The sequence below is a fragment of the Penicillium argentinense genome, assembly GCF_028826775.1.
Source record: "Penicillium argentinense strain IBT 30761 chromosome Unknown utg000005l_segment0_segment0, whole genome shotgun sequence".
NCBI lineage: Eukaryota > Fungi > Ascomycota > Eurotiomycetes > Eurotiales > Aspergillaceae > Penicillium > Penicillium argentinense.
In genome coordinates this window covers 2,986,167-3,009,607 of record NW_026622664.1, presented here as the reverse complement: position 1 = coordinate 3,009,607, position 23,441 = coordinate 2,986,167, and the positions used below count along the sequence as shown (strand labels likewise).

Genomic DNA, 23,441 nt, shown 5'->3' with positions numbered 1-23,441 from the left:
ATCGGAGTTTCTTTTCTTGTGTTTTTCTTACTGGGCCTGGTCTGGATTTCAAAAGCTTTCCCATGATTTTACGATTGGCATAGAGATGGAGCTCGTCTTCTCTGGATGAGTTGGAGATGTGGCCTGGAGGATGGTCATTGTCAATTAGTTCACTGCTTTTACCTGCATCCGGTCAACATCCTCGCGATGATTTCTGGCCCGCTATGCTATTGCAATGATCCGAGTTCCTTTTTTCCAACATAAATGGTCGTCTCCTACAACCTTGGCATTGTATATCCCTATGTTTGGGTCTGAGCATGTTGCTGTTTCAACATGGCCAAAATGAGCCAAGGAGAGCTAGTATTCCTTTTAATTGACAAACAAAGCGATATTAAAATAATGACAAGCAGTTCATGCGGGATACATTGTCTATCGAATCGAATAAAACCGAGCCTTCTTCAAAGCAGTCTCGAAGGCCCTTTGTGAGACATTGGGTTCCCGCTTCAATTTATCAATGCTGGCAGCTTGCAGGCTCGCCTCCCACTTCATCAACATCTCAACCATTTGGACGAAACCGAAGGCAATTAATTGCGAATGAGAGCACAGCACCTTCATCAGTGTCGTCATCTGTTCTCAATCTGAGGTCTATATCCGCTCCATGGTTCAGCAAAATCTCCATCATTGCCTCGGTTTTCGTTTTGCAGCCTGCCAGAATAGGTGTATTTCCAAATATGTCCTTCGCATTGATGTCGGCACCTCTTCTCAGAAGCAGCATTGCAACTCCTTGATGGTCTTATCTCATGACCCAATGGATTGGGAACTCTCCAAGGTTCTTCATTTCCATATCAGCTCCCTTCTCCAGCGAATACTTCACCAGTTCTTCCTTCCCTTCACAGATTGCAGTGTGAAATTGAGCTTGCCGAAGCCACTTTTCAGCCTCAAGGTTTCCACTATCTTTACTCTGACTTCCCGTCCACTCTTTGCTGCTTGTTGCGGGGCCGTTTCGTCATCGTTGTTTTTAATCTCAATGTCAACTCCATGAGAAGCACTTTCGTGTTCTCCGTACACCCTGCTACAGCTGTATAATGCAAAGTCGTTCTTCCTCTGGCCCCCTTTTTGGTTGGTATCTGATACATGCTCCAAGAGATACCGTAATTTCTCTCCGTGGTCCGAAAACGACGATCGATGCAATACAGTCTGACCAAAATTGATAGGGCCCTGGATTGTTCTTGTCACATCTGCTCCGTAATCGATAAAGAGTTTCAGCATGTCAAAGCGATTGCATCCATGGTGCAATGAAGTATAGCCATCTCGCCTTCCAACTGCGTTGGGATTTGCTCCAGCTTCGAGTAGTAACTTGGCTGTCCCGATGTTATCGAGCTCACAGTCCACAGCGAGAGCAGTGTCTCCTTCATCATCTCTTTCATTCAAGTCGAGGCCATCAGATATTGCGGCTTGCACGGTGCCTGGAAACTCCACACACATGCCATGAAGATTGGAGACTTTGATGGACTCAAGCTCTGGAGCATTCTTCTCCTTCATGTGTAGTACTCGCTGCCTTCCAATTTCGACAAAACTTTGGACCATATCTCCAAGCATGTCAGAAAGGCCTTTTCGTGTAGCTAGTAGTCTGTCCCAAAGGCCTTGCAAGCCTTCGATCTTCTTAGTTTGGCGAGCCCATGTGCAAGGCAGCGGGGGATAAAGTGCCGCATAAATGAGTAGCGCATCTCCAGTCTCAAATTTAGAGCTGCTATGGGGGTCACTAGCAAGCAAATACAGCAAGGAAGTACTGCCAACTGCTTGTGGGCATCGACAGTGCTATACCCGAGCTTGATTTCATTCACTAGGTATTCTTGGACCGAAAGATGCGCAAATTGAACCAGCTGACTGTGATCTACAACGATAAGTTCGCTACAAATGTCCAAAATGTAGTCTGCATCATCCTCCTCGTCGAAATTAACATCAAAATCAATAGACGCGGCTTTGACCAGCATCTCGATGCCCAATGGTCTTGCGCAAGACATGGCCCATTTCAGGAGTTTTTCTGAAACTATTTCGTCCTCTGGCTCGGGTATGTTCATCTCATGAATATCGTCGTACACGTCCGACAGTAGTGGAATTTCGACCTCGTTGCTAAGATTCTGTAGCTTTCGCTCGAAGGCATCCCGATCCCGGCGCTTGATTTTAGACTTCGGGCTAAAAAATGTGTTCAACTGCAGCTCAACCCATGGAAACCTATATTTTCTTTCAGCCAATGTCATGATAAATCTCTCATCAATCTACTCACATTCTTTGAGCTCGGGGGCTGAGATGAGGTAAGACTTGAGATATTAACGGGAGATATGTGAAGATGAATCAGAAAGAACAAGAGTGTTTACAGTAAAATCTCATCCATTACATAGCTTTGAAGTGACAGTAGCCACATATCTGTGGTGAATACTAGCAGAAAGTCTCATGGGCAAAACGCTAGAAAGTTGTGTTCAATAGCATGATCGCTCCAGTGAGGTGAGCCCCACGGGGATCAACTCCTTAATTCGTGGTAATATTTTCTTTCTAAAAATCAAGCTATCGTACATCCTATCAGGAGGATGACGCCAGTGGGGTTAACACTCCACGGGGATCCACTCCAAGCCTTGCTCAGAAAAACTAATCAATCGAGGCCTACTCCTCCTCGCTGCCCGAGTGAACAGCCTTCTCGGCCTTCCAAAGTTGTACTCGAATATCCCGATATATCAAAGGGGATATCAAGCACTCGGATTTCATATTTCTTTTGGGCTGGGAAGGCCGAGAGAGAAATAAGATTCCTGGTAATGTGTGGCATTCCTTTTTGAATGGTTGGTAAGTGTGAGAGATATGCGAAGAAGAAAGAACCAAAACGGACAGAAATAAATATTTTAGTAAGACTCTTACTAGCTACTACCTGGTAGCAGCCATATATCAGGTGTGATGACTATCTGAAATTTCTTATGAGTACCTAGTTATATAGAATGTTTCCTTAGATAAATGTACCTACTGGGTAAGTTTGCTCGAAGCTGACAACTGTGGGAAACTACAAATTGCATAAGCAGGGCACATTATATCACATGCACAAGTAGATCTTAGTGGCATATGAAGAAGGTTTACTCTAATCCTCAACTTTAGAGATTGCCTATAGTGGACATTATTACTGGCTAAATTCCATAAAAATCACCCTAAGGTGAAGAAATAGTTGAGGAAACTACTAGTTCAAATCTTTTTTAATAGGAGGATCACTCCAGTTGGGGGTACACCCCCACGGGGATCAACTCCTTAATTCGTTGTAAAATTTTTTAAAAAGAAATCAGGCTATCGTACATCTTATCAGGAGGATCACGCCAGTGGGGTTTACACTCCACGGGATCTTACTCCTTGTCTCAAGAACTTATCAGTCGAGGTCTACTCCTCCTCGATTTCACCTTCTTCGCTGCCCGAGTGGACAGCCTTCTCCTCCTTGCGCTCATCACGCTCCGGCTCCGCACTCTCTCGGCGAGGACGCTTTGCAGACCGACTGGCAATACTAGTCGCGTCACTACCGCGTCTACGTCGTCGGTCTGTGCTTGCCGTACTCTCACCACCGTAGTCAAGTTCATCGCGGCTGCCACGAGGGTCGCCGCGAGTGCGGTAAAGACGCTCTCGCTCAGACTCGTCTCCGCCTCGGCGAGAGCGACGGTCACGATCTCGGTCGCTGTAGCGGTCATCACGGCGGCCACTGTGCGGAGACGATCCGCTGAAGTTGCGGGAGGAACGCTCGCGATCTGCCTTTCGACGCTCGGCCTCGTAGACGTCTTGTTCCGGGGTGCGACTAGCACCCCTTCCGCCACGTCGTTCACCTCGGCCGCTACGGTAGTCGCGATCACCGCGGTCATAGTCTCGGCGGTGGCGGTCCCGATGACGCGAGTCGTGGTCTTTCTCAGCATCATCCTCCGTTTCTTTTTGCTGTCGAATGAACTTCTCAAACGCCTTCAGTCGGAGCTCATCGGATTCAAGAGCTTTGTATTCGTCGTACTGCTCCAGTCGAGGCCGGACCATTTCCCAGGTGTCGGTCGAGCGCACATGAGGGTTGAGACGTCGGAGACGGTAACGAAGTGCATCGATGGCGTCTTGTTGGTTAGTAGCACCCTTCTCTTCACTCCGACGGGCTGCCTTCTCTTGGAGACGCTGGAAGATGTACCCAAGGATTTCGGGGCTAACCTGAGAAGCCTTCGGGTGAGTGGCCATCGCGCTGCTAAACTCATCATAAGTAGTGGTGGGCGTCACATCGAAGCGTGTGTCCTGCGCGGCTTGTTGGCAAACGAGAATAGCAGTATCCATATGGTGAAAACTTACATGAATCGCGTCATCCACCTTGTGCCGATCGGCCCGTAGCTTTTCATTCTCTTCGATGATCAGATCCCAGAAAAAGTCCAAGGGTTTCCTTTTCTGACCCAGCACGTCAAGGAATCTAAAATCCTTTTCGATGAGTGGGAAAATGTCTTCCCAATGAGTGGCGGCATGAATCTTGCCCTGGTCTCTTAACTCCTCCAGAAGCTCACAGAATGCCTCGCGATGGGCGCTTTCTTTGATCAACTTCCTTTCTTTATGCTCCTGGCGAGCCTTGTTGAACTCGCGCTCCAGGGTGTCGATGTGATTTTCCCAGGTCGTCAGGATATCGCACTTGTGGAGAGATTTGAAACTGAGATCATTTTGAAGCTTTTCATCAGATGCAATCAGTTCTTGTCCAACCGCCCACGCAGGGACAGCCTTCCAGTCAGGAAAAGGCGGTGATTTCACCAGCGATTTGAGTTGGTTCGCCAGTACTTTCATTCCCTCATCGCGCATAGAAGCTTCCTTCTCTTCATGCGCCTTCCAGAGATCCGAGGTGTACTCCTCGAAGAGCTGACGTCTCTCATCCTCATTGTCGGTGGCTCGGAATGCGGTCTCGCCTTCAATGATTGGGCGGATCGTTCTCCAGCGACTGAAGTATTGAATCTCGGGATGCCGTTTCAGCATCGTAGCGAAATTGGAGCGGAGCTTAGTGAACCGCTCTTGTTCCCGTTCCTGTGCATGTGCACGAGCGTCGGCCTCGAATTTTTCCCATGCGTTCCTGCGGTCGAGTGGCCTTTTCAAGGCAAAGAAGAGCGGTTCTTCACAGATTTCCTGCAAGGTCTGTTCCCATGTCCAATCAGGCTTAACCCCGTGCCGCTTGAGCATTTTCATGAAGGCCGCCTCAGCCTCCTCGGCCGATGAAAAAGTAGGGACTTCAGTATCCACTGCGGGTTCACCCACCATGGCGCCGGTCTCCGAAGCTCCATATCCGCGGCGGTCGTTGTAGCCGCGATCATGGTGGCCTCGGTCATGGTGGCCGCGGTCGTGATAACGGTCGTGGTAGCCTCGGTCATGGTGGCCTCGGCCATGGTCGTCGCGAGCTCGGTGTCTAGCTTCGGGAGTGGGGTAAGAGCTGGTGCCGCCTGCCACAAAAGCGGGGGCGCTGCAATGTCATTAGTGCAAGCACTTTGATACACACAAAAAACCGTACTTACGCAACTGGAGGGGCCGGAGCGACCTGGGCCTTGGCCTGGGCCTCCACTTGAGCGAGAGCAGCTTTGTAAACGTCGGGCATGTCCCATGTGCTCTCTTTGGTCTCCATGTTGGCCCAGTATTTTTTGCCTTTGTCCGACGTGTATTCCTTCCAGGGGAGGTTGTCGAGCTCGACCTGGAAAAGGTGGTTAGTCAACTTCGAGGAAAAAAGAAAGTGTGAGGGCTACATACCTCAGCTGGGGTCATCAGCTCCCTGGGCTTTGTCCACTGGACGGCATTTGTCTGCCTGTTGTAGTAATACGGACGGCCTTCTGCGTTGCGTGCCTCTTGCCAGAGCGGAGGTCCCAGATGGGCCCCCGGAGGTGGCTGGTTGACATCCATGAGCGGATGCAGGAAAACGCGTGCGATCTGTCTCAGAATACAAAATTTACGAAAGCGAAAAGGATAAATTGGGTTTTGGAAGAGGTGTGGTGAAAGAGGGTGATGGAGTGAGGGTGATGAAAGAGCCAAGTTGAAGCGTGAGAGAGACGGAGGTAGAAAACAACCCGCAGGTGAGCTTCCGCCGTTTGCACTGTTTGCACCTCCGTCCTATCGCATCTCCCTATTGCGGCCCTCCGACAAATACAGGGAGTCTCAAAGAAACTCGCCCAGTCAAGATCTATTCAGGCGACAATTACTGTCGCAATGCCTGGGCTGGAACTCCCCGGTGAATTTCTTCGGCATGCAGTTATTTCCACCGTCGTACCGCATGCGCCGGCGCTCGATATTGAAGGGTCCCTAACAGCGGCCTTGGAAGACGGAGCTGATGACCTACCCTCGGTGCTTTCCTCAATCGCCCAGAGATCGCTATTGTTTTTCGGTTAGCTCCAAACTCACAAAGCTACATTCGTGATTTTCTTACTGACTACGGGCCTCATAGACGAGCATCTGCCCGTTCGCATCGTCCTACGACTGTCCGATTGCACAGACACGACATTGAAGCATTACCTACCCCGTCTCGAAGTCAAACTTGATGTATTTGCGATCGATTCAGCTGAAAATGTTGCTGAGAACCCAACACCTACTCGCGAGGCCATATACTCCGGTTTTGTCAACACGGAAGAGGAACCACTGGTGATTTTTAACGAATTTGAGGGCAGCGAGGGGACAGGGAACCATGTTTACCTGATATGGAACATTGAGACCTTCTTAAGTGAGTCGAGCTCTTACACTGATCAAATGATCACTCCAGCTAACTTCTTCAAGAGCGCCCCAGAACGCGTATCCAGAGCCCATCGCTCTTGTTTATGGCGTCTGCAAGCCTAACTCCAGCTGAACCCGGACGACAAGAAGATCCGGAAGACGACTATTTACCTCCGCTCGTCCCTGCGTCCACAAATATGTTCCAGCCTTTGTCTGGTGATAAATTACTTACTCAACGAGAACCTTTCCTGCCAGCTTCTCGACTGCTGCGCTTGGTTCCCACCACGCAAAACGAAGACCCCATCTATAACATTCAGCAGCAACATGGCCATTCTTTCCGAGTTGTGCCCGCTGCCAGTGCCAGAATTCGCTATTCGCGTTTGAACAACTATACCGGTCTGCCTACGACCATCGCCAGTCTAGATTTTGAGGTGACACCCTACGTCAGCAGCGACGTCGTATTTGATAAGGCGGATCTCCACCTATCTGAGGGGGCACTTGAATCTCTCTCAAATATCCCTGGCCTCATACTTCCTCTCACCTGCCGCCCGAGAGACGACGTGACCTTGGCATACAAGCTTACGCCCGAGTACGGGCCAGAGACCAATGGCTCTTCCACGGTCATGTTGAGCACACTGGACATTTCCTTGGAGGCGCAGATCATGGTTTCCGACGATTGCAAACCACGTATATTAATGCAATGGCGAACCAATGTCGATTTCTCAATGGCTCTTAATCCTACATTTGGCGGGCCCAGTCCAGCGCTACAGAGGAGCAATCGCCCGACAAGCCTCTCAATGCCACAGGGTCATTCAAGTCGACCATCGACTGGCACGGCCAACCGCAGTTCTCTCCGGGAGCGTGCGTACTCAGTCACCGATGTAGGCGTCACGATCTCTTTCTCCGGACCAGTGCGGGTGGAAGTCGGGTCGCCATTTTCCTGGAGCGTCTTTATTGTTAATCGCTCCAATGTTCCCCGGAAATTTGCTTTGATTGCCATCCCCCGGCGGAAACGCCTGGATCCACGCGGGCATACGGCACGGCCGTCCTCCGCATCCATTTCCAGCCGGAAAGAAGATGGAGTTGCCGAGGCTGTGACGGACGACAATATTGTCCATGCCATGCAAAAGAGCGTATCTGGTCAAGAGGCAGAATTGATTAGTTTGAGCACTGACATTCGAGTTGGGTAAGTGACTGCATTGACATCGATCTCCCGTCGACTTGGCAAATGAGACTAATCAGGCCTATAGACCTCTTCTGCCAGGAACCTGCCATGCTACCGAAATCAAGCTTCTCCCTCTTGCTACCGGCCCCCTTCACCTGGAGGCTGTGCGATTAGTGGACGTAAACACGAACGAAACGACCGATATTCGAGACCTGCCGGACATTCTGGCCGATGATCAGCCACGCATCACGGAATAATGGTACCGAATTAACATGAATCTTGTATATTGAATAAAGCAGAATACACTAAAATGGAACATAATTGGCCCACAAGCCTGTCAAAAACAAAAGATATCACGAAAGAATTCAGAATCTACTAGTAATATTACATATTTCTGGAGGAGGTGGAATCGGAATCCCGTGACCCTCTGGGGTAAGGCTGACGCCGTCACCGCCCCCCCAGGTGACATTCTGTTAGTCAGAGCGGAGTCGGCATCGCATCATCCACTTTGGACTTGGATCTGGGGAAGCAAGGCATCGATCTTCCTCCGAATCCTCATCTCCACCGGAGCCACCAGAAGGACCGGAGACAGCTGGGGTAACCTCTTTGACTCGTTCCTTGCTTGCTGCCGTTAACCCCGTCACAATTTGCGTCATACTGGCGCGCAACCACAACTTTCCACCCGAGAATCTCGCCTTCGAATCCCATCCGACCGGGCCACCGGCCATCAACCCCCATCATGATTGCCTCCGCGAAACGCAAAGTCCTCGATGGGCTCAACAGAAGATACATCTACGGTCGCGTGGTACGCCCTCACGTCCTGTCTTGCTGCTTGCCCGCTTGCCTCTGCTTGAACCCGCGCTAACCCGGTCGCCGTCCTGATAGCCCCTTCTGCACACCATCATATTCCTCATCGAAATGGCGGTAGCAACCCGCATCGCCGCCAAATTCAATACCTACTATGCTGAGAAGCCAGGTGAGACTTCTTCCGTGGGATCCGGAGGGGTGTGTCCGGTCGCTAACCTTGGGACGTTCCTGCCTTGATAGTGCTCACAACTATGGTCACCAACGCGGTAAGGCTTTCTTTGCATTCCAGCCATCATCTGAGTGGCGCCTGGCTTTCATATATACATAGATGGTTCGCTGACCATATGCGGAATGTAGGTGCTAGGAGGTGTGGCCGACACGGTGGCACAGTTGATCACGGCTTTCCGAGCTCGCTCCCAACAGAGATCCGAAGGAGGCGACGGCTTTATCTCGATCGAATTCCATGAGTTTGACAAGGAGAAGCCGGCTGCGTTTGGAGAGCTAGGATATGCGAGGAGCTCGCCGCCACCCTTCGACTTCGAGCGCCTCACACGATTCATGGCATATGGTTTCTTCATGGCTCCTGTTCAGTTCCAGTGGTTCGGATTCCTGTCCAGGGCTTTCCCTCTTACCAAGAAGAATCCTACTGTTCCAGCCTTAAAGCGGGTTGCGTTCGATCAGTTAATCTTTGCGCCATTCGGTATGTCAACCGCTGCTCGTGAATCTTTGTCCGAGGTGCGGTGCTAACATGGCGGCATAGGTCTTGCATGCTTCTTTACCTACATGACGATTGCCGAAGGTGGAGGCAAGAGAGCATTGACGCAGAAATTCCGAGATGTATACCTGCCGACACTGAAGGCCAACTTCGTGCTGTGGCCGGCGGTCCAGATCCTCAACTTCCGGGTCATCCCCATCCAGTTCCAGATTGTGAGTTGGTTTCAAATCTGCTCGTCCTCTCCGTAGTCAATGGCTAACTGTTTTAGCCATTTGTCTCGTCCATTGGTATTGCGTGGACCGCATACCTCTCGCTCACCAACTCCGCCGAGGAGTCTTGAATTGCTTCGCTTCGCCTCGGCGAATGTCATGTTAACGATCCACCCTGATTAGACACTGCACTTCTTCACGGTCTCTTTATTCAGGCGTTCCGGCTCGGTCTCCGTTTTCTGGCTTGTGTATAGGGGGTAACATTTTCCAGGGGAGGACTTGCATTTCCAAAAGATTAGGGTCTGATTTTCTTGCGCATCGGACAAATCACTTCGGGTACATTTTTTTTCTTCTTGTTTTCTGCTGCTTATCGCCGCGGGTTCATTGTCTCTAGCACTCGACAGCTGTCTTTCGTTATAAAGGGCATCGCTCTGGTTTTTTAATTTGCACGCCGTTTATCACACGGGCCTAGCGTGACACTTCTCAAGTATACAGTAGCCCGGCCAATGGAGGAACTCCGCGTAACGATCTCCCCAGAATCCCCGAATCCCCCCGACTCCGAGGCTATCAAATGCCTCCAGTCCGTCCGGCCTCTTCCGCATCAACGGGACCTCTGACATCAGTCCCGCATCAGCCCGATCTCTGGCGCCCGGGGGAAATCGGGTGACCTAGCAAGCTTGTACCTGATATGTAGGGATACAAGAGCTTACCGCCGGATTTGCTGTAACAATAAGTACCTTCCCCGGTCAAATACATTACCGGTAAGTACCTTGTTGCAACACGCTGGATGCGGTCGTCTACCTCACCGGCCTGCCCCACCACGCCCTCAAATGCCCCTCCACTCTTTACTTGTCGCGACTCACCGTGGCCCTGATTGAGATCTCTCTTTTTACCATTTCCCCGCCCCCTCTGGCTTCTCTTTTACTTCGTCTCTCTCGCCCGTTGTCAAGGTACCTACTACGATAGCCCCCAAACGAACACCATCACTGACATACTCAGACTCCCGACAATGTCTCTCTCTAGCAAGCTCCCCATCACCGACGTCGACCTCAAGGACAAGCGTGTCCTGATCCGGGTATGTACATTTCTTCTCGGCAGCTCTAACCTGCTCAATGGCTAAACCTGGTTCTGTATCAGGTCGACTTCAACGTCCCTCTCGATGACAACAAGAACGTCACCAACCCTCAGCGCATCGTCGGTGCTCTGCCCACCATCCAGTACGCCATCGACAATGGCGCCAAGGCCGTCGTCCTGATGTCCCACCTCGGTCGTCCCGACGGCAAGCCCAACACCAAGTACAGTCTGAAGCCCGTTGTCCCCGTACTTGAGAAGCTGCTGGGCAAGAGTGTCATCTTCACCGAGGACTGCGTTGGTCCCCAGGTTGAGGAGACCGTCAACAAGGCCACTGGTGGCCAGGTCGTCCTGCTGGAGAATCTGCGCTTCCATGCCGAGGAGGAGGGTAGCTCCAAAGACGCCGAGGGCAAGAAGGTCAAGGCCGACAAGGAGAAGGTCGCCGAGTTCCGCAAGGGCCTGACTGCCCTGGGTGACGTCTACGTCAACGATGCCTTCGGCACTGCCCACCGTGCCCACAGCTCCATGGTCGGCTGTGAGCTGCCCCAGAAGGCGGCCGGTTTCCTCGTCAAGAAGGAGCTGGAGTACTTCGCCAAGGCTCTGGAGAACCCCCAGCGCCCTTTCCTCGCCATCCTGGGTGGCTCCAAGGTCTCTGACAAGATCCAGCTGATTGATAACCTTCTGCCCAAGGTCAACAGCCTGATCATCACCGGTGGCATGGCCTTCACCTTCAAGAAGACCCTTGAGAACGTCAAGATCGGCAGCTCCCTCTTCGACGAGGCCGGCAGCAAGATCGTCGGTGACATCGTCGAGAAGGCTAAGAAGAACAACGTCCAGATCATCTTGCCCGTTGACTACATCACCGCCGACAAGTTCGCCGAGGACGCCAACGTTGGCTCCGCCACCGACGAGTCCGGCATCCCCGACGGCTCTCTGGGTCTGGACGTTGGTCCCAAGACCCAGGAGCTGTACAAGAAGGCCATTGCCGAGTCCAAGACCATCCTCTGGAACGGACCCGCTGGTGTCTTCGAGTTCCCCAACTTTGCCTCCGGTACCAAGGCCACCCTCGACGCTGCCGTCGACGCCGTCAAGTCTGGCGCTACCGTTATCGTCGGCGGTGGTGACACCGCTACCGCCGCTGCCAAGTTCGGCGCTGAGGACAAACTGTCCCACGTCTCCACCGGTGGTGGTGCTTCCCTGGAGCTCCTTGAGGGCAAGGAGCTGCCTGGTGTTGCTGCTCTGTCCAGTAAGTAAATGACATAGAGGATTTCGGTCGAAGGTAGAGACCTGTTTTAGGACTATCTTTGGCATCGGGTCCTCTTTTGAATTTTACGAATCTGTAATGTACACAGCCAAAATCCTTTTCTTTTTTCGCTTTAAAAAATCACAAAATTGTTCAAAAAACATAAATTGCCTCCCATCTTGTCGTTTCATTGCGGGCGTCCAACTCTGCGGCTTCAGATAACTAAGGTGTATTTTGTAATTAGACACGCGACCGAAGCTTTGACTGTATCAGAATGGAGGAGTTAATATTGGTATTGTTGCCTGCTGAGGGGCGAGGTGCTTGCATGTGGAAGTAGTTGGTGTACCCCTAGGGTAGTTTAGCTCTACGGTATACATGGATATATACTTGCACAAATAGCACTTATGTGCACTCACACGCTGGTCCATATACGAAACTACGCATCGAATGAACCCAGGACACAAGTAAACCTCACGGGAGATTGTTCGCATTCATCACATGGTAGGCGCAGAAGAAAGGGCCTTGTCATTATTCAAAATCGCTAGCTCAGATGTCCAGAACCTGCCCAATCCAGCACGACCCCACCGCTGAATGTCCAACCCTGTTAAACCAGTTGACGGGAGTCAACAGGCCTAGCAAGTGAATACCTGGTTATTCAGAGAGTTCCCCAGACATTCTGTTGGCAGATCTGCTCCAAGGACAGGGATCCAGAATCCCGCTAGGAAAGCGCATGCCCAAGAGCAGACTCCGCTCTCCCCAGCAATCCGAAATGCAAAGGGTATATGTAGTGTGGGTGTGAAGGTGAAACAGTGTGATGGTGATTGAGCGTTTGGGAGGAAAGGATAATTCGTTTTGACGGATCCTGGCGATGGCTTCTTGACCAGGTTGTATTATTCGTGGGTATGTAGCTTAGGACGAGGCCTCGACTTTCTTGAGCTCCTCCCTACAAGTATTAGATTAGCGACTTGTTCAAGAATTACGCCGTCTGCATCTGCACCGAGTCTTTGCGGGGTGGATGGCGGGAATAGAAACAAGGGCGCACGGTGCTAGCACGGCGCAAGTGGAGGGAACACCTACTTCAACTGCTTGGAGAAATCCTCCGCGGCATCATCATCATCCCAGCTTTCCTCCCACAGATGCTCATTCCCACCGTTCGCCGCGCCGGATGCTTGCTCAGCTTCTTCTTGGGGCCAGTCTGCATGTACAGTCAGCTCTCGCTTGCCCTTTGCATTGGGTGGACTTCTGATCGTTCGTGAGGATTCGATCAAGAAAGGCCGCTGGTCTATGGGCCTAGTGGCACTCGCAAGATCTACCATCATCAGAAGGTTCCCGGAAACTGAACACACCTTCCACCGGGAAGTCCTCAAACTCGTCGTCTTCCTCCAGGACCTGGGGCTTCTGTTGCTGCTGGGGCTGGTCTGATTCGGCCTTGGCCTGCGACGGGGCGGTGTTGGACATGGTGATGTGAGGATGTGCGGACACGAGGATGGGAGCGTGGGGAGTCGAATTGAAGAATCGAGTCGGCGTGGGGGAACCTTGGTAGTGGTGGACTGCGCAGCGTGCGGGCGGCGGTTGAAGTTGCGGGCGGAGAACAGCTTCCAAGCTTGACTTAGTCAGATGACGATGCCGCCGATTGATAGTGCTACCATCCTAGTAATGAACATGGGATATTTTATACACTCGGGGTTTCTATGGCGAGAGAGACCCGAAATCGCTGCATTGTGCGATTTCTGGACACTTCATATACTAGCATTGCTGGCACAGCACGCACTGCTCACGATGGGCGAGAGCGGCCTCCACTGTCAGCAACCTTGGACGGCGTGCCGGTGGCTCCGAGGGGCGAAGGCTTATGCACATTTGCACTCCTCGGAGCCCGTTTGGCCCGGTTTTGACCCCACGACGCTGCTCGTCTTCGGGATCGTTTCAGCTCTGCTTTCTCCCCTCCTCACTGCCTCCCCCGCTGGATCCCCGTTCTCGGAAATCCATTTGCACATGGGCCCGTTGACATTCTTCCCGATCCGTCTGCTCCTCAGGCCGTGAGCCTGTGTGCTTCTCTCTCTCTTCCTGTTCCTGAACCTCTCAGGCGCCATGTTGCGAGTCGGCTCGTGGTTGTATGGCAAGAAGCCCAATGCCTCAACGCAGTCGCTGGACTCGTTGACCGAGTTGAAAGACTGTACGTCCCCCAAGACCCCCCCAAGACTCCCGGAGCCTCTGCGCAATCCGTGCGCCAGATGGATGGGGCGTGTATGAGAGAGTATTGCGAGGGTAAATGTGCTGACCAGCGTCGCAGTGGATGAGGCAATGAAAGGTACGAGACGAAAGATCGCCAGCCATGGTCGGCGTCGCGACTAACCCCCGCGCAGCTGCCACCTACATTCTCAATGACGATGTCGACGGGGCAGAAAATGGCCTCGCCAGGGGCACGTCGACCTTTCACAATGTGCGTGGGACTCCGGACAGCAATGACAGACTGGTGCGAGGGACATGGGTGGTCCAGGGAGAGGCTGACAGGTACAAAACAGTTGGGCAAGGGCGTCGTCGCCTTCGTGCGGGCCACTTTGGGCTTTGAGCAAGAGATTATGCGACAAGGTAGGCCTACCGGATCTAGCAGGCCTTGGGAAAACGGCGCTGATCGTCACCAGCTTCTGAACGACTATACGAAGCCGAAACATCGGCCGCCAACGACCAATCCCGGGCGCAGCATAACTCTCACGCCCCCAATGCCTTCCACTCCGAGATCTATGCTCCGGGTTCGGAGTACGCATTGTGCCAGGCGATTGCCCAGTTGATGGGTGCCGTGGTGGGTGTGCTGAACGAGAGCCTGACGGAAAGTATCAAGGCATTCTATCGTCTGCGAAAAGCCTACATTGCATTGGATGCCATTTTGAAAATGGAAGAGAAATTCATGGAACAGAAGGACCCCAGTCGGGTTCTTCTCCCCAGCGCCGGCGATGTTGTCAAGAATATTGGCCCTCATGGCAAGTCGTCGGACAGCTCTGCCTCCTCCTCCAAAGGTGCCACCGCTGCCAGTAAAGCAGTCCCTGCAGATGAGAAGGATTTGTCCCGGTCTCTCTCAGGCTTGACTGTCACGTCGGAACCCGCCTCAAATGATTCGACTCGCTCCTCCACCCCGAGCGGGTCGAATGTGATCAACCACGACCCGGACTCCGACATCTTCCAAAATGAGATCGATGTCTTCGTCCACTCGGGTGCTAACTTCTGCTTCGGTATCCTTCTGCTGCTGATCTCTATGGTCCCTCCCGCGTTTAGCAAACTGCTCTCTATTATTGGGTTCCACGGCGACAAGCAGCGGGGACTGCGAATGCTCTGGCAGGCCAGCAAGTTCCATAACCTAATTGGCGGTATGGCCGCGCTGGCTCTGCTGGGCTATTACAATGGTTTTGTCCGCTACTGCGATATTATGCCCGATCCGACCCCTGGCGAAGATGATGTAGAAGGAATCCCTCAGGAAAGGCTAACGGCATTGCTGGCGGAGATGCGTCATCGTTTCCCCAACAGTCAGCTGTGGCTGCTGGAGGAATCCCGCATGAGGGGTGCCAACAAGGATATGGAAGGAGCACTGGAACTTCTTAGTGGCAACGCCAAGAGTCCCCTCAAGCAGGTCGAGGCATTGCGCATCTTTGAAAAGAGCTTGAATGCCTTGTTTCTGCATAAGTATGGGGTCTGCTCGGAGGCATTCATCGAGGTATGTCCGCTCCTGAATTACAAATCCGTTTGGCCAAATAGGTTGACAAATCAGTGCGTCGATCTCAACTCCTGGTCGCGTTCGCTCTATTACTACATTGCAGGCTCTTGCCATGTCGTGTTGTACCGCGACAACATCAGCGACCCTAAGAAAGCAGACGAGCATGCAAAGAAAGCAACGGAATACATCCGCGCAGCTCCCGGCCATGCTGGCAAGAAGCGCTTCATGGCCCGCCAGCTCCCATTCGATGTCTTCGTCACCCGCAAGATCGCGAAGTGGGAGGCCCGGGCGAAAGACTGGAACGTGCCACTTGTCGACGCTGTTGGAGTAGACCCGATTGAGGAAATGATCTTCTTCTGGAACGGGCATAGCCGCATGACTCGCCTGCAGCTTGAGGAATCCCTCACTCGCTTGGCCTGGTGCGAGAGCGAGGAAAATAAGACATGGTCCCGCGAAGGTGCCGAGGAGAAGGCGATTCTGGAATTGTTGCGTGCTGCAGTGTTCCGATCCCTGCGAAAACATGAGGAGGCCAAGCACATCATCAGAACGCGTGTCTTGAATCATGACAAATCCATTTTCAAGGGGCACTTGAAGGATGACTGGGTCCACCCCGTGGCGCACTTTGAAATGGCGGCGAACATTTGGATGGAGCGCCCGACCTATCAAGAGCTCCACGGTTCTCCTGAGGCGCCTGAGAAGTCCGACGAGGCCTCGACTGGATCTGGTAGCTTCAAGGAGGGGCAGTCCGATGAGAGGCAGCAGGTAAAGGAGTGCAAGGAGTACTTGGACGCCGCCGCCCGGTGGGAGAGCTACGAGTTAGATGCTCGCATTGGACTGAAGGTGACCGCTGCCATGGAGGCTGTGCAAAAGTGGGAGAAAATGCATCCGCAATAAATCTCCACCTGATGGCTTTGCAGGTATCCTCCTATAGTATCCTTCTATATAACCTCTTGGATAGGGTTGGCACACTCTCGTTGATGCCTACTTTTTCATATAGCAATTGTATGATAGAATCTTGCAAATCTATCTCGCGAGATATATAGACAGCATTGCATTTATGTGACCATGTTTGTTTTGAAAAGGGTCTGTGTGGCGAAAGTTCAAACTCAGCAGTGGTGAAATGTTGATCTCCGGCGCCGCTAGGGGTATAAGCTCCTTAGTGAAGTCTTGATTTCAATCAAGGTTGGGCGGATCTCCCAACCCTGCATCCGCGCGTCTTTTGACTTTTGCATGAAAAGAAGAGGCTGAAGTAAACAGTGCTCAACCCCAAATATTTTGATTCAGAGATAATATAATGTGTCGTTATCGTGGACTACTTTCGGGCACATGCTTGGGGGATCTGTGATGACGCCGCTCACACCGACGATCGATTGCGAACACTGCGAAAGGCAGCAAAATAGTTGACAGCTGAAATATTTGAAACTGATCAGGCCGGTGCTGCCCCGCCTTTCCCCGCTTGGCAGGGAGCAAAACAATGAAGTACGGAGTCCAGGAGATCTCTCTCCCCTTCCCTCTCCCTGTAGATCCCCGTCCCCTCGTCGTGCTCCACGTCAGCCATTATTTTCCCCGCAGTTCCGACTGTTCCAACCGTGTTTCGGAATTCCTTATGCAAGCCCAAAATTTCGACCCGAAGAATCTCCCTGCTCGGATCAGTCCCGGATCCCATCCTCGGGACAGGTGGCCCCCACCGTCACAAATGCGCTTGCCATTCGATCCAATATTGACGATATCGCCAAAGCATAAGTACTAGACGCGGCTGATCGACAAACGCGCGAGGGACCCTCCCACCTTCAACAATAGACCCACGAGGAAAGTCGGCCGAACACTGGCAGTCCTTCCCGGGCAAACCCCTGCGTTCGGACCAGCAGCACATTCCGCGGAGTCGTTTACCACATGTTCAAGTCCGTTGAAGGCATGCACATGTCAAGCCCACTGCGTCATGGTATCAGAATGAGTACGTTTACGCGAATCCACATCCACCAGATCCCTCATCGACATGGTTAGCGACGGATCTGAAGCTATAGCTCCTCACACTAATGATCTCCGAAGCCTGAAGAATTGTGGGTCCAGGAGGATCACCATGGCGAGACCCGAAGTGATCGTCCTGGCGAGGCCTACACACAATACATATGACTAAACGCCGGGATCATCTAGATCCTTCGTCCATGCAGACCTGCAGCGTACTCTTGTCATCAACGATGGGGTGGCGGGTGCAACAACAGCGACACCCGATATATCAAAACCCGAACCGCACTCAAAAAATTCCCAGGTACGGAGCCGCAAATTCGAGACGGGCATGTTTTTACTTCCAGCTTCACCCCCGACCGCTGGTACGAGCTCACTCCAAATAGTGGTCCATGTAGATCCATTCAGGTGTCATGGACATTCTTTATATAGATGTGGAACTCGCAGATTTAAAGGCTCCATGTGAAAGCGATTATTTGATTCAGCTGATGCGTCGTGCACGGCGAAAATGTGACATGAACCCCACCAGGACCCAATTGAATGGCGTCTTTCTTAAAAATATGCCCAAACAACCCCCTGTGGGCCACCCGACGGGTTCCCCTTCCCAACCCGGGCACCGTTCGTGGCCCGAACCCGAAACCTAACCCGGCAGTCGGCCCAGATCCTACCGGTGCCGACCCTGCAGGATATGATGTCTAGATCTGACATCCCGGGTTCAACGCCGTGCCTCTGCCGCGATGGCGATTCTTATTATACATACGATCCACATATGACTCAAAGAATCCGCCTAGTCTCGTTCTAGACTTGTGTTCTTAACTATGGCGATCTGTATAAAAAAGCTGTAGGGTGGATCACTTGCCACATCAATGGACCCACATCAGCCCTTACCTGGATTTTTAAGATTTCGGCCCTGGAATTGTGTAGTACCAGTAAGGCTTAATGACGACGAAAGCCTAACATGGCTATGAAGGCATGGGCCAGGTACGGGAGCTGACGCGTGCGACTGATGGCGAGCTTGCACCAGTGACGATCTAAGAAAGGGGAGTTGCACGAACAAGGAGTACACCTCGGCTTGGCGGGTTCTAGAAGTCCCTTCAAGCCTCTCACATGATCGGGGCATAGATGGGTCTGTCCCAGAGTACCGGAGGGAAGAATTTTATATACCCATCGGGTCCTTTTAGAATAATCTCCCGTCAGATCTCGTCGCTTTTCGGACAATTCTTAACAGGCCCCAATATGGGCTACTCGGTGGAAGAGCTGCGCACCTATGAACTGAACTCATCCGACGAAGAGCTCTCACGAGAGCCATCTCTCAATGAGAAGGACTCCGAGCCCTCGCTGCCGCCTATCGATGGCGGCAAGAATGCATGGTTGTGTTTGATGGGAGCTTTCTGCTTCGAAATGATGGTCTGGGGTATGTTCATTCGAAGTTCCTGTCAACACGCTGTCTGTTCTAACATGTCATGCTGCAGGTTTCCCCTTTTCCTTCGGTATATTCGAAGACTATTATTCAGAGCACGAGCCTTTCAAGCAGAATTCCTCAGATGTCTCTCTAGTCGGCTCTTGCTGCATGGTCAGTACCATTCGCGCCGAGAAACTCTTTCCCTGACAGTATATTAACATTTTCGCAGGGTGTCATGTATCTGGCATCTCCGATCAGCCTCTTCGTTCTCCAGCAGTTTCCCAGCACATGTCGGTATAGCTGCCTGGTCGGACTGATAGTCGCGTCGCTGGCGATCGTTGCATCCTCTTTTGCTTCCAATGTCTGGCAGCTCATTATCACACAAGGCTTGATGTATCCGTTGGGAGCTTGCATGCTATATTATCCAACATTTGTTTTCATTGATGAGTGGTTCGAACAAAAGAAAGGACTCGCATTTGGAATTTGCTGGGTAAGTGGTCATCTGCTCTGTTGAGTCTGAATCCCTTGAATCACCAGCTAACACCCTCTTGGCTCTATAGGCTGGAAGTGGTGTCGCAGGCGTCGCCTTTCCCTTCATCGTTAAATCTGCTCTCTCTCGATTTTCATTCCAGGTCGTCATGTGGGGATGGGCAGTCATTCTGTTTATTCTTGCAGCACCCTTTGTTCCCTTCGTCAAGCCACGAATTCCACGCGACGGTTCGTCGAGCGTACAATGCCAGCGACTTGGCTTCTCTTTCTTGCGCTCTCCAATCTTTCTCATTTTCCAAGCAGGGAACATTCTCCAGAGCTTGGGGTACTTTGTACCCTCGATCTATCTGGCAACATACGCCCGATCGGTGCTCGAGCAAAAGAGTCTGGGCTCGACAGCTCCCGTTCTGTGCCTCAACGCCGGAATGATGCTCGGTTTCCTCGGGATTGGCTTGCTGATTGACCGATGGCATGTTGCCAGCTGTATGCTGTTATCTACTGTCGGTGCTACTGTGAGCGTCTTTGTGATTTGGGGTGTCTCGATCTCTCTTCCACCTCTCCTTATATTCGCTATTGTGTATGGCGCGTTTGCTGGCAGTACCCCCGCTGCATGGTCAGGAATCGTCAAATTGATGCGAAAGACCGACGAATCCGTCCCAGCGGGCTTTGTGTTGGGACTTTTCGCAGCCGGTCGTGGTATCGGTGCTGTCGCTTGCGGCCCCATCAGCGAAGTTTTGATCAGTGCTAGCGAAAGCTCTGCATTGTCTGAATCATCAGCGATGGCGTACAGCACCAAGTTTGGCGTGCTCATTATCTTCACGGGTGTCACCTCCATATTCGGTGTGCTCGGCTTCGGCGCAAAGAAGATGAGATTCATTCCTTGAGATCTTTTTTTTCGGTTATTTTCGTTGGAAATATTTTGGGTGAAATAGTGCACGGCGCGGCCTTGTTGACAGCAACTGGATTGTCTGTTCAACCGCCCCTTTGCGGGCTCGATTCGTGTATAAAATTGACCTCACATCTTCCGGTCGGGCTTCTAATGACCTATGATCAGCGTGCTTTTTTATAGAACAGAGATAATAATATGCATCACAAGAGCGTTCGGTCGAATCACAATTGCCCAGTAAGAATAATCAAAAGAAATGTCAATCACCGCCGATCGTTGGATCGGATCAGCCCTGTAAGGCACCCCACCCCGCATGGTACCAGGTTCCTCAGGCCACAATTTCCTGCCTGGGGCAGTAATAACGCTCTGTCCTTCAACGACGAGCCTCTCCAGTTCGTCCATTAATAATTTCCTCCCATGACCCGCGTCCAGAATGCTTCGCCCTCGACGCGATCCGACAATTGGCCATCAACGACCCATATTAGCCCCATCAGCGCCCACTCAGCCCCTCTTTGGTCGCTCGGGGTTCGGCCTGCCCAGCGCTGTTCTCTGAGACGCCCTGACATGCATCCGATATGCATATCGCGCTCTTCATCCAGAACAAGCTCGATACACCGACAAAGCCGACTTCACAGGCACGAAAACCATCATCAACGCTCGCGCTGGCATATCCTCGCCTCCCTGAACCAAACAAAATGTCCCGCCGAGATCGGATCTAGGGCAGCCTTGACACGCCCCACATCGAGGTTGCGCGCCGCTCCCGGCTAACACGGCTCCCAGCTGTCGGAGGTCCGAAAGCTTGAATAAAAAAAATGTCGGCCCCAAGCGCCACCGCGCAAGAGCGTCATCAGATAAATCAGTTGAACCCTACAAGGCGCAGGCAGCAAGTCTCGGCGTTTGATCCTCGGCGCTTTACACTCGGAGACCGAGAGGCATGACGTCCAGCGGCAGACATCTTTTACTGGCAATATCTTTTTCCACTCGGCGCCGTCCTCGCCCAGGCAGAATTTTTATACGCTTATCGCCTTTTATATTAACTTACTCTCTCTCTCAACCGTGACTGGAATTTGCCTACGCTTGTCAACAGCGGCATTCTTCCCGCGCTCTCCCCCTTACACGCAGAAATCATGTCGGGGCAGAGGGAGCACGATCATCGCTCGAGCACTTCGAGCGACGAGAGCATCGAGACGCGCGATGGAAACAACGTCGACAATGGCGAAGGCGCAGGTCCGCTAGAAAAGCTAAGCACCGTCGCTTCGGGTCTTTCGGTCCTCGAGCAGCGCGCGCAATCGGTGGTTTCACGCATTCGGAGTCGCGAACCCGGCCAAATGGCTAAATTCACCCATCCGCTATCGCATTCGAAAACAAGCGAGGATTTCATTGTCGATTTTGATGGGCCCGATGATCCGTATAGACCTATGAACTGGGGGTTTAGGAAGAAGGCTGTGACAACAGTGCTGTATGGGTTGACTACAATGGGTGAGTATTTTCCGATTACCCCACACGACACACGGCTGCGGGGGAAAGTGAACATCGAGTCTAACATGCATGATGTGATGCAGGTGCGACGTGGGCAAGTTCGATCTATTCAACGGGTCAATCGCAGGTCAGTGAAGAATTTGGGGTTTCTATGGAGGTGTCTACATTGGGTACTTCATTGCTGCTGTTTGGACTGGGTCTCGGCCCGCTGATCTGGGCGCCTCTGTCGGAGGTCTTTGGACGCAAACCGGCTGTTCTCGCACCATACTTCATTGCGGCGATCATGTCATTTGGTACAGCTACTGCGAAGGACCTGCAGACGATCATGTTGACCCGGTTTTTCACTGGTTTCTTCGGCGCGGCCCCGGTCACAAACACCGGTGGAGTACTGAGCGATATCTGGACCCCCGAGCAGCGTGGCGCGGCCATCGTCGGGTATGCAATGGCAGTGGTTGGCGGACCTGTTATAGGTCCAATTGCTGGTGGTGCGATCGTACAGAGTTATCTACACTGGCGGTGGACAGAATACGTATGGCCTTCTCCTATCCCCATCCATCATTGACCAGCACTAATATTCACCCAGATCACCGGTATCATGATGATGTTCTTCCTCGCGATGGACCTAATCTTCATCGATGAAAGCTACCCACCAGTCCTCCTGGTCTACAAAGCGCGACGTCTCCGTTTCGAAAGCGGCAACTGGGCCCTCCACGCGCGCCACGAAGAATGGGATGTGACATTCAAAGAACTTGGTAACAAGTACCTTGTTCGACCCTTCCAGCTTCTCACAACTCCAATCTGCTTCCTAGTCGCCCTGTACGCCTCCTTCGTCTACGGTATCATCTATCTCAGTCTAGCAGCCTTCCCAATCGTCTTCCAAGAAGTCCGCGGATGGAACCAAGTGGTCGGCGCACTCCCTTTTCTCGCCTACCTGGTTGGCATCCTCTTCGGCGCAGTCGTCAACCTCGCCAACCAGCGATACTACATTAAACGCTTCAAAGCTAACAACAACCGCGCCGTTCCAGAAGCTCGTCTCCCGCCCATGATGCTCGGCTCTGTATTCTTCGCAGGAGGCATGTTCGTCTTTGGCTGGACAAGCCCTGCTGACATCCACTGGATTGGCCCTATCATCGGTGCCGTGATGATGGGTTTCGGCTTCTTCACAATCTTCCAAGCGGCGCTCAACTACCTCATCGACACGTTTCAAAAGGTATCTGCTTCGGCAGTTGCGGCAAATACGTTCCTCCGTTCGGTTTTTGCCGGAGCGTTCCCGCTCTTCACGAACGCTATGTTCCACAATTTAGGCGTACCATGGGCTGCCAGTGTTCTGGGCTTCGTCTCTGTTGCGCTGATTCCCATCCCGTATCTTTTCTTCACATATGGAAGAAGTATTCGGGCACGTGGGAAATGGTCTGCTGGGTCTCTTTAGATCAACATTCTAACTGAAGCTCTTTCAAGCGCCCGACCTAGTACAAAAGTCGTTGTCAATATTTGATTTTTCTTTGCAAATATGGGTCAGGTCTGTTTGATTTACCCTGCTGCGATTACTAGATACCCTTTGCATTACAACTACCGCATTATTCACAATTTACCAAGATTGTCTTATGT

At 52.1% G+C, this 23,441-nt stretch overlaps 10 protein-coding genes across 10 annotated transcripts; 7 read left to right on the top strand and 3 right to left on the bottom strand.

The window, feature by feature from the left end:
* Positions 1 to 849: 849 nt before the first annotated feature.
* On the bottom strand, positions 850 to 2,240 carry N7532_005912 (ankyrin repeat domain-containing protein; the record flags this gene model as incomplete). Its single annotated transcript, XM_056618406.1, has 2 exons — positions 850 to 1,729; positions 1,777 to 2,240. The coding sequence occupies 2 exons, from the start codon at positions 2,238 to 2,240 to the stop codon at positions 850 to 852; spliced, it is 1,344 nt and encodes a 447-aa protein (XP_056474565.1).
* Positions 2,241 to 3,393: 1,153 nt separating this feature from the next.
* N7532_005911 (snoRNA-splicing protein PRP40) lies at positions 3,394 to 5,895 on the bottom strand (the record flags this gene model as incomplete). Its single annotated transcript, XM_056618405.1, has 3 exons — positions 3,394 to 5,464; positions 5,517 to 5,689; positions 5,746 to 5,895. The coding sequence occupies 3 exons, from the start codon at positions 5,893 to 5,895 to the stop codon at positions 3,394 to 3,396; spliced, it is 2,394 nt and encodes a 797-aa protein (XP_056474564.1).
* Positions 5,896 to 6,198: 303 nt separating this feature from the next.
* Positions 6,199 to 8,118, top strand: N7532_005910 (TRAPP trafficking subunit Trs65 domain-containing protein; the record flags this gene model as incomplete). The annotated part of the gene is made up of 4 exons (XM_056618404.1): positions 6,199 to 6,333; positions 6,379 to 6,706; positions 6,760 to 7,882; positions 7,947 to 8,118. The coding sequence occupies 4 exons, from the start codon at positions 6,199 to 6,201 to the stop codon at positions 8,116 to 8,118; spliced, it is 1,758 nt and encodes a 585-aa protein (XP_056474563.1).
* Positions 8,119 to 8,600: 482 nt separating this feature from the next.
* Positions 8,601 to 9,723, top strand: N7532_005909 (Mpv17/PMP22 family protein; the record flags this gene model as incomplete). The annotated part of the gene is made up of 5 exons (XM_056618403.1): positions 8,601 to 8,666; positions 8,747 to 8,866; positions 9,026 to 9,368; positions 9,429 to 9,595; positions 9,652 to 9,723. The coding sequence occupies 5 exons, from the start codon at positions 8,601 to 8,603 to the stop codon at positions 9,721 to 9,723; spliced, it is 768 nt and encodes a 255-aa protein (XP_056474562.1).
* An 878-nt stretch (positions 9,724 to 10,601) lies between these two features.
* pgkA (phosphoglycerate kinase pgkA) lies at positions 10,602 to 11,917 on the top strand (the record flags this gene model as incomplete). The annotated part of the gene is made up of 2 exons (XM_056618402.1): positions 10,602 to 10,667; positions 10,730 to 11,917. 2 exons carry the CDS (start codon positions 10,602 to 10,604, stop codon positions 11,915 to 11,917), a joined length of 1,254 nt encoding a protein of 417 aa, XP_056474561.1.
* An 898-nt stretch (positions 11,918 to 12,815) lies between these two features.
* Positions 12,816 to 13,364, bottom strand: N7532_005907 (proteasome regulatory particle lid subunit SEM1; the record flags this gene model as incomplete). The annotated part of the gene is made up of 3 exons (XM_056618401.1): positions 12,816 to 12,849; positions 12,984 to 13,101; positions 13,253 to 13,364. 3 exons carry the CDS (start codon positions 13,362 to 13,364, stop codon positions 12,816 to 12,818), a joined length of 264 nt encoding a protein of 87 aa, XP_056474560.1.
* Positions 13,365 to 13,994: 630 nt separating this feature from the next.
* Positions 13,995 to 14,203, top strand: N7532_005906 (outer membrane protein iml2; the record flags this gene model as incomplete). The annotated part of the gene is given in 2 exon segments (XM_056618400.1): positions 13,995 to 14,079; positions 14,094 to 14,203. The coding sequence occupies 2 exon segments, from the start codon at positions 13,995 to 13,997 to the stop codon at positions 14,201 to 14,203; spliced, it is 195 nt and encodes a 64-aa protein (XP_056474559.1).
* Positions 14,204 to 14,344: 141 nt separating this feature from the next.
* N7532_005905 (TTC39/IML2 family protein) lies at positions 14,345 to 16,506 on the top strand (the record flags this gene model as incomplete). The annotated part of the gene is made up of 3 exons (XM_056618399.1): positions 14,345 to 14,495; positions 14,549 to 15,612; positions 15,667 to 16,506. 3 exons carry the CDS (start codon positions 14,345 to 14,347, stop codon positions 16,504 to 16,506), a joined length of 2,055 nt encoding a protein of 684 aa, XP_056474558.1.
* A 2,307-nt stretch (positions 16,507 to 18,813) lies between these two features.
* N7532_005904 (uncharacterized protein) lies at positions 18,814 to 20,352 on the top strand (the record flags this gene model as incomplete). The annotated part of the gene is made up of 4 exons (XM_056618398.1): positions 18,814 to 18,991; positions 19,050 to 19,150; positions 19,209 to 19,469; positions 19,540 to 20,352. The coding sequence occupies 4 exons, from the start codon at positions 18,814 to 18,816 to the stop codon at positions 20,350 to 20,352; spliced, it is 1,353 nt and encodes a 450-aa protein (XP_056474557.1).
* A 1,090-nt stretch (positions 20,353 to 21,442) lies between these two features.
* On the top strand, positions 21,443 to 23,262 carry N7532_005903 (MFS transporter; the record flags this gene model as incomplete). Its single annotated transcript, XM_056618397.1, has 3 exons — positions 21,443 to 21,833; positions 21,917 to 22,362; positions 22,417 to 23,262. Coding segments are annotated over 3 exons (1,683 nt in total), but the record flags the coding sequence as incomplete, so codon positions are not given.
* Between the last annotated feature and the right edge of the window lie 179 nt (positions 23,263 to 23,441).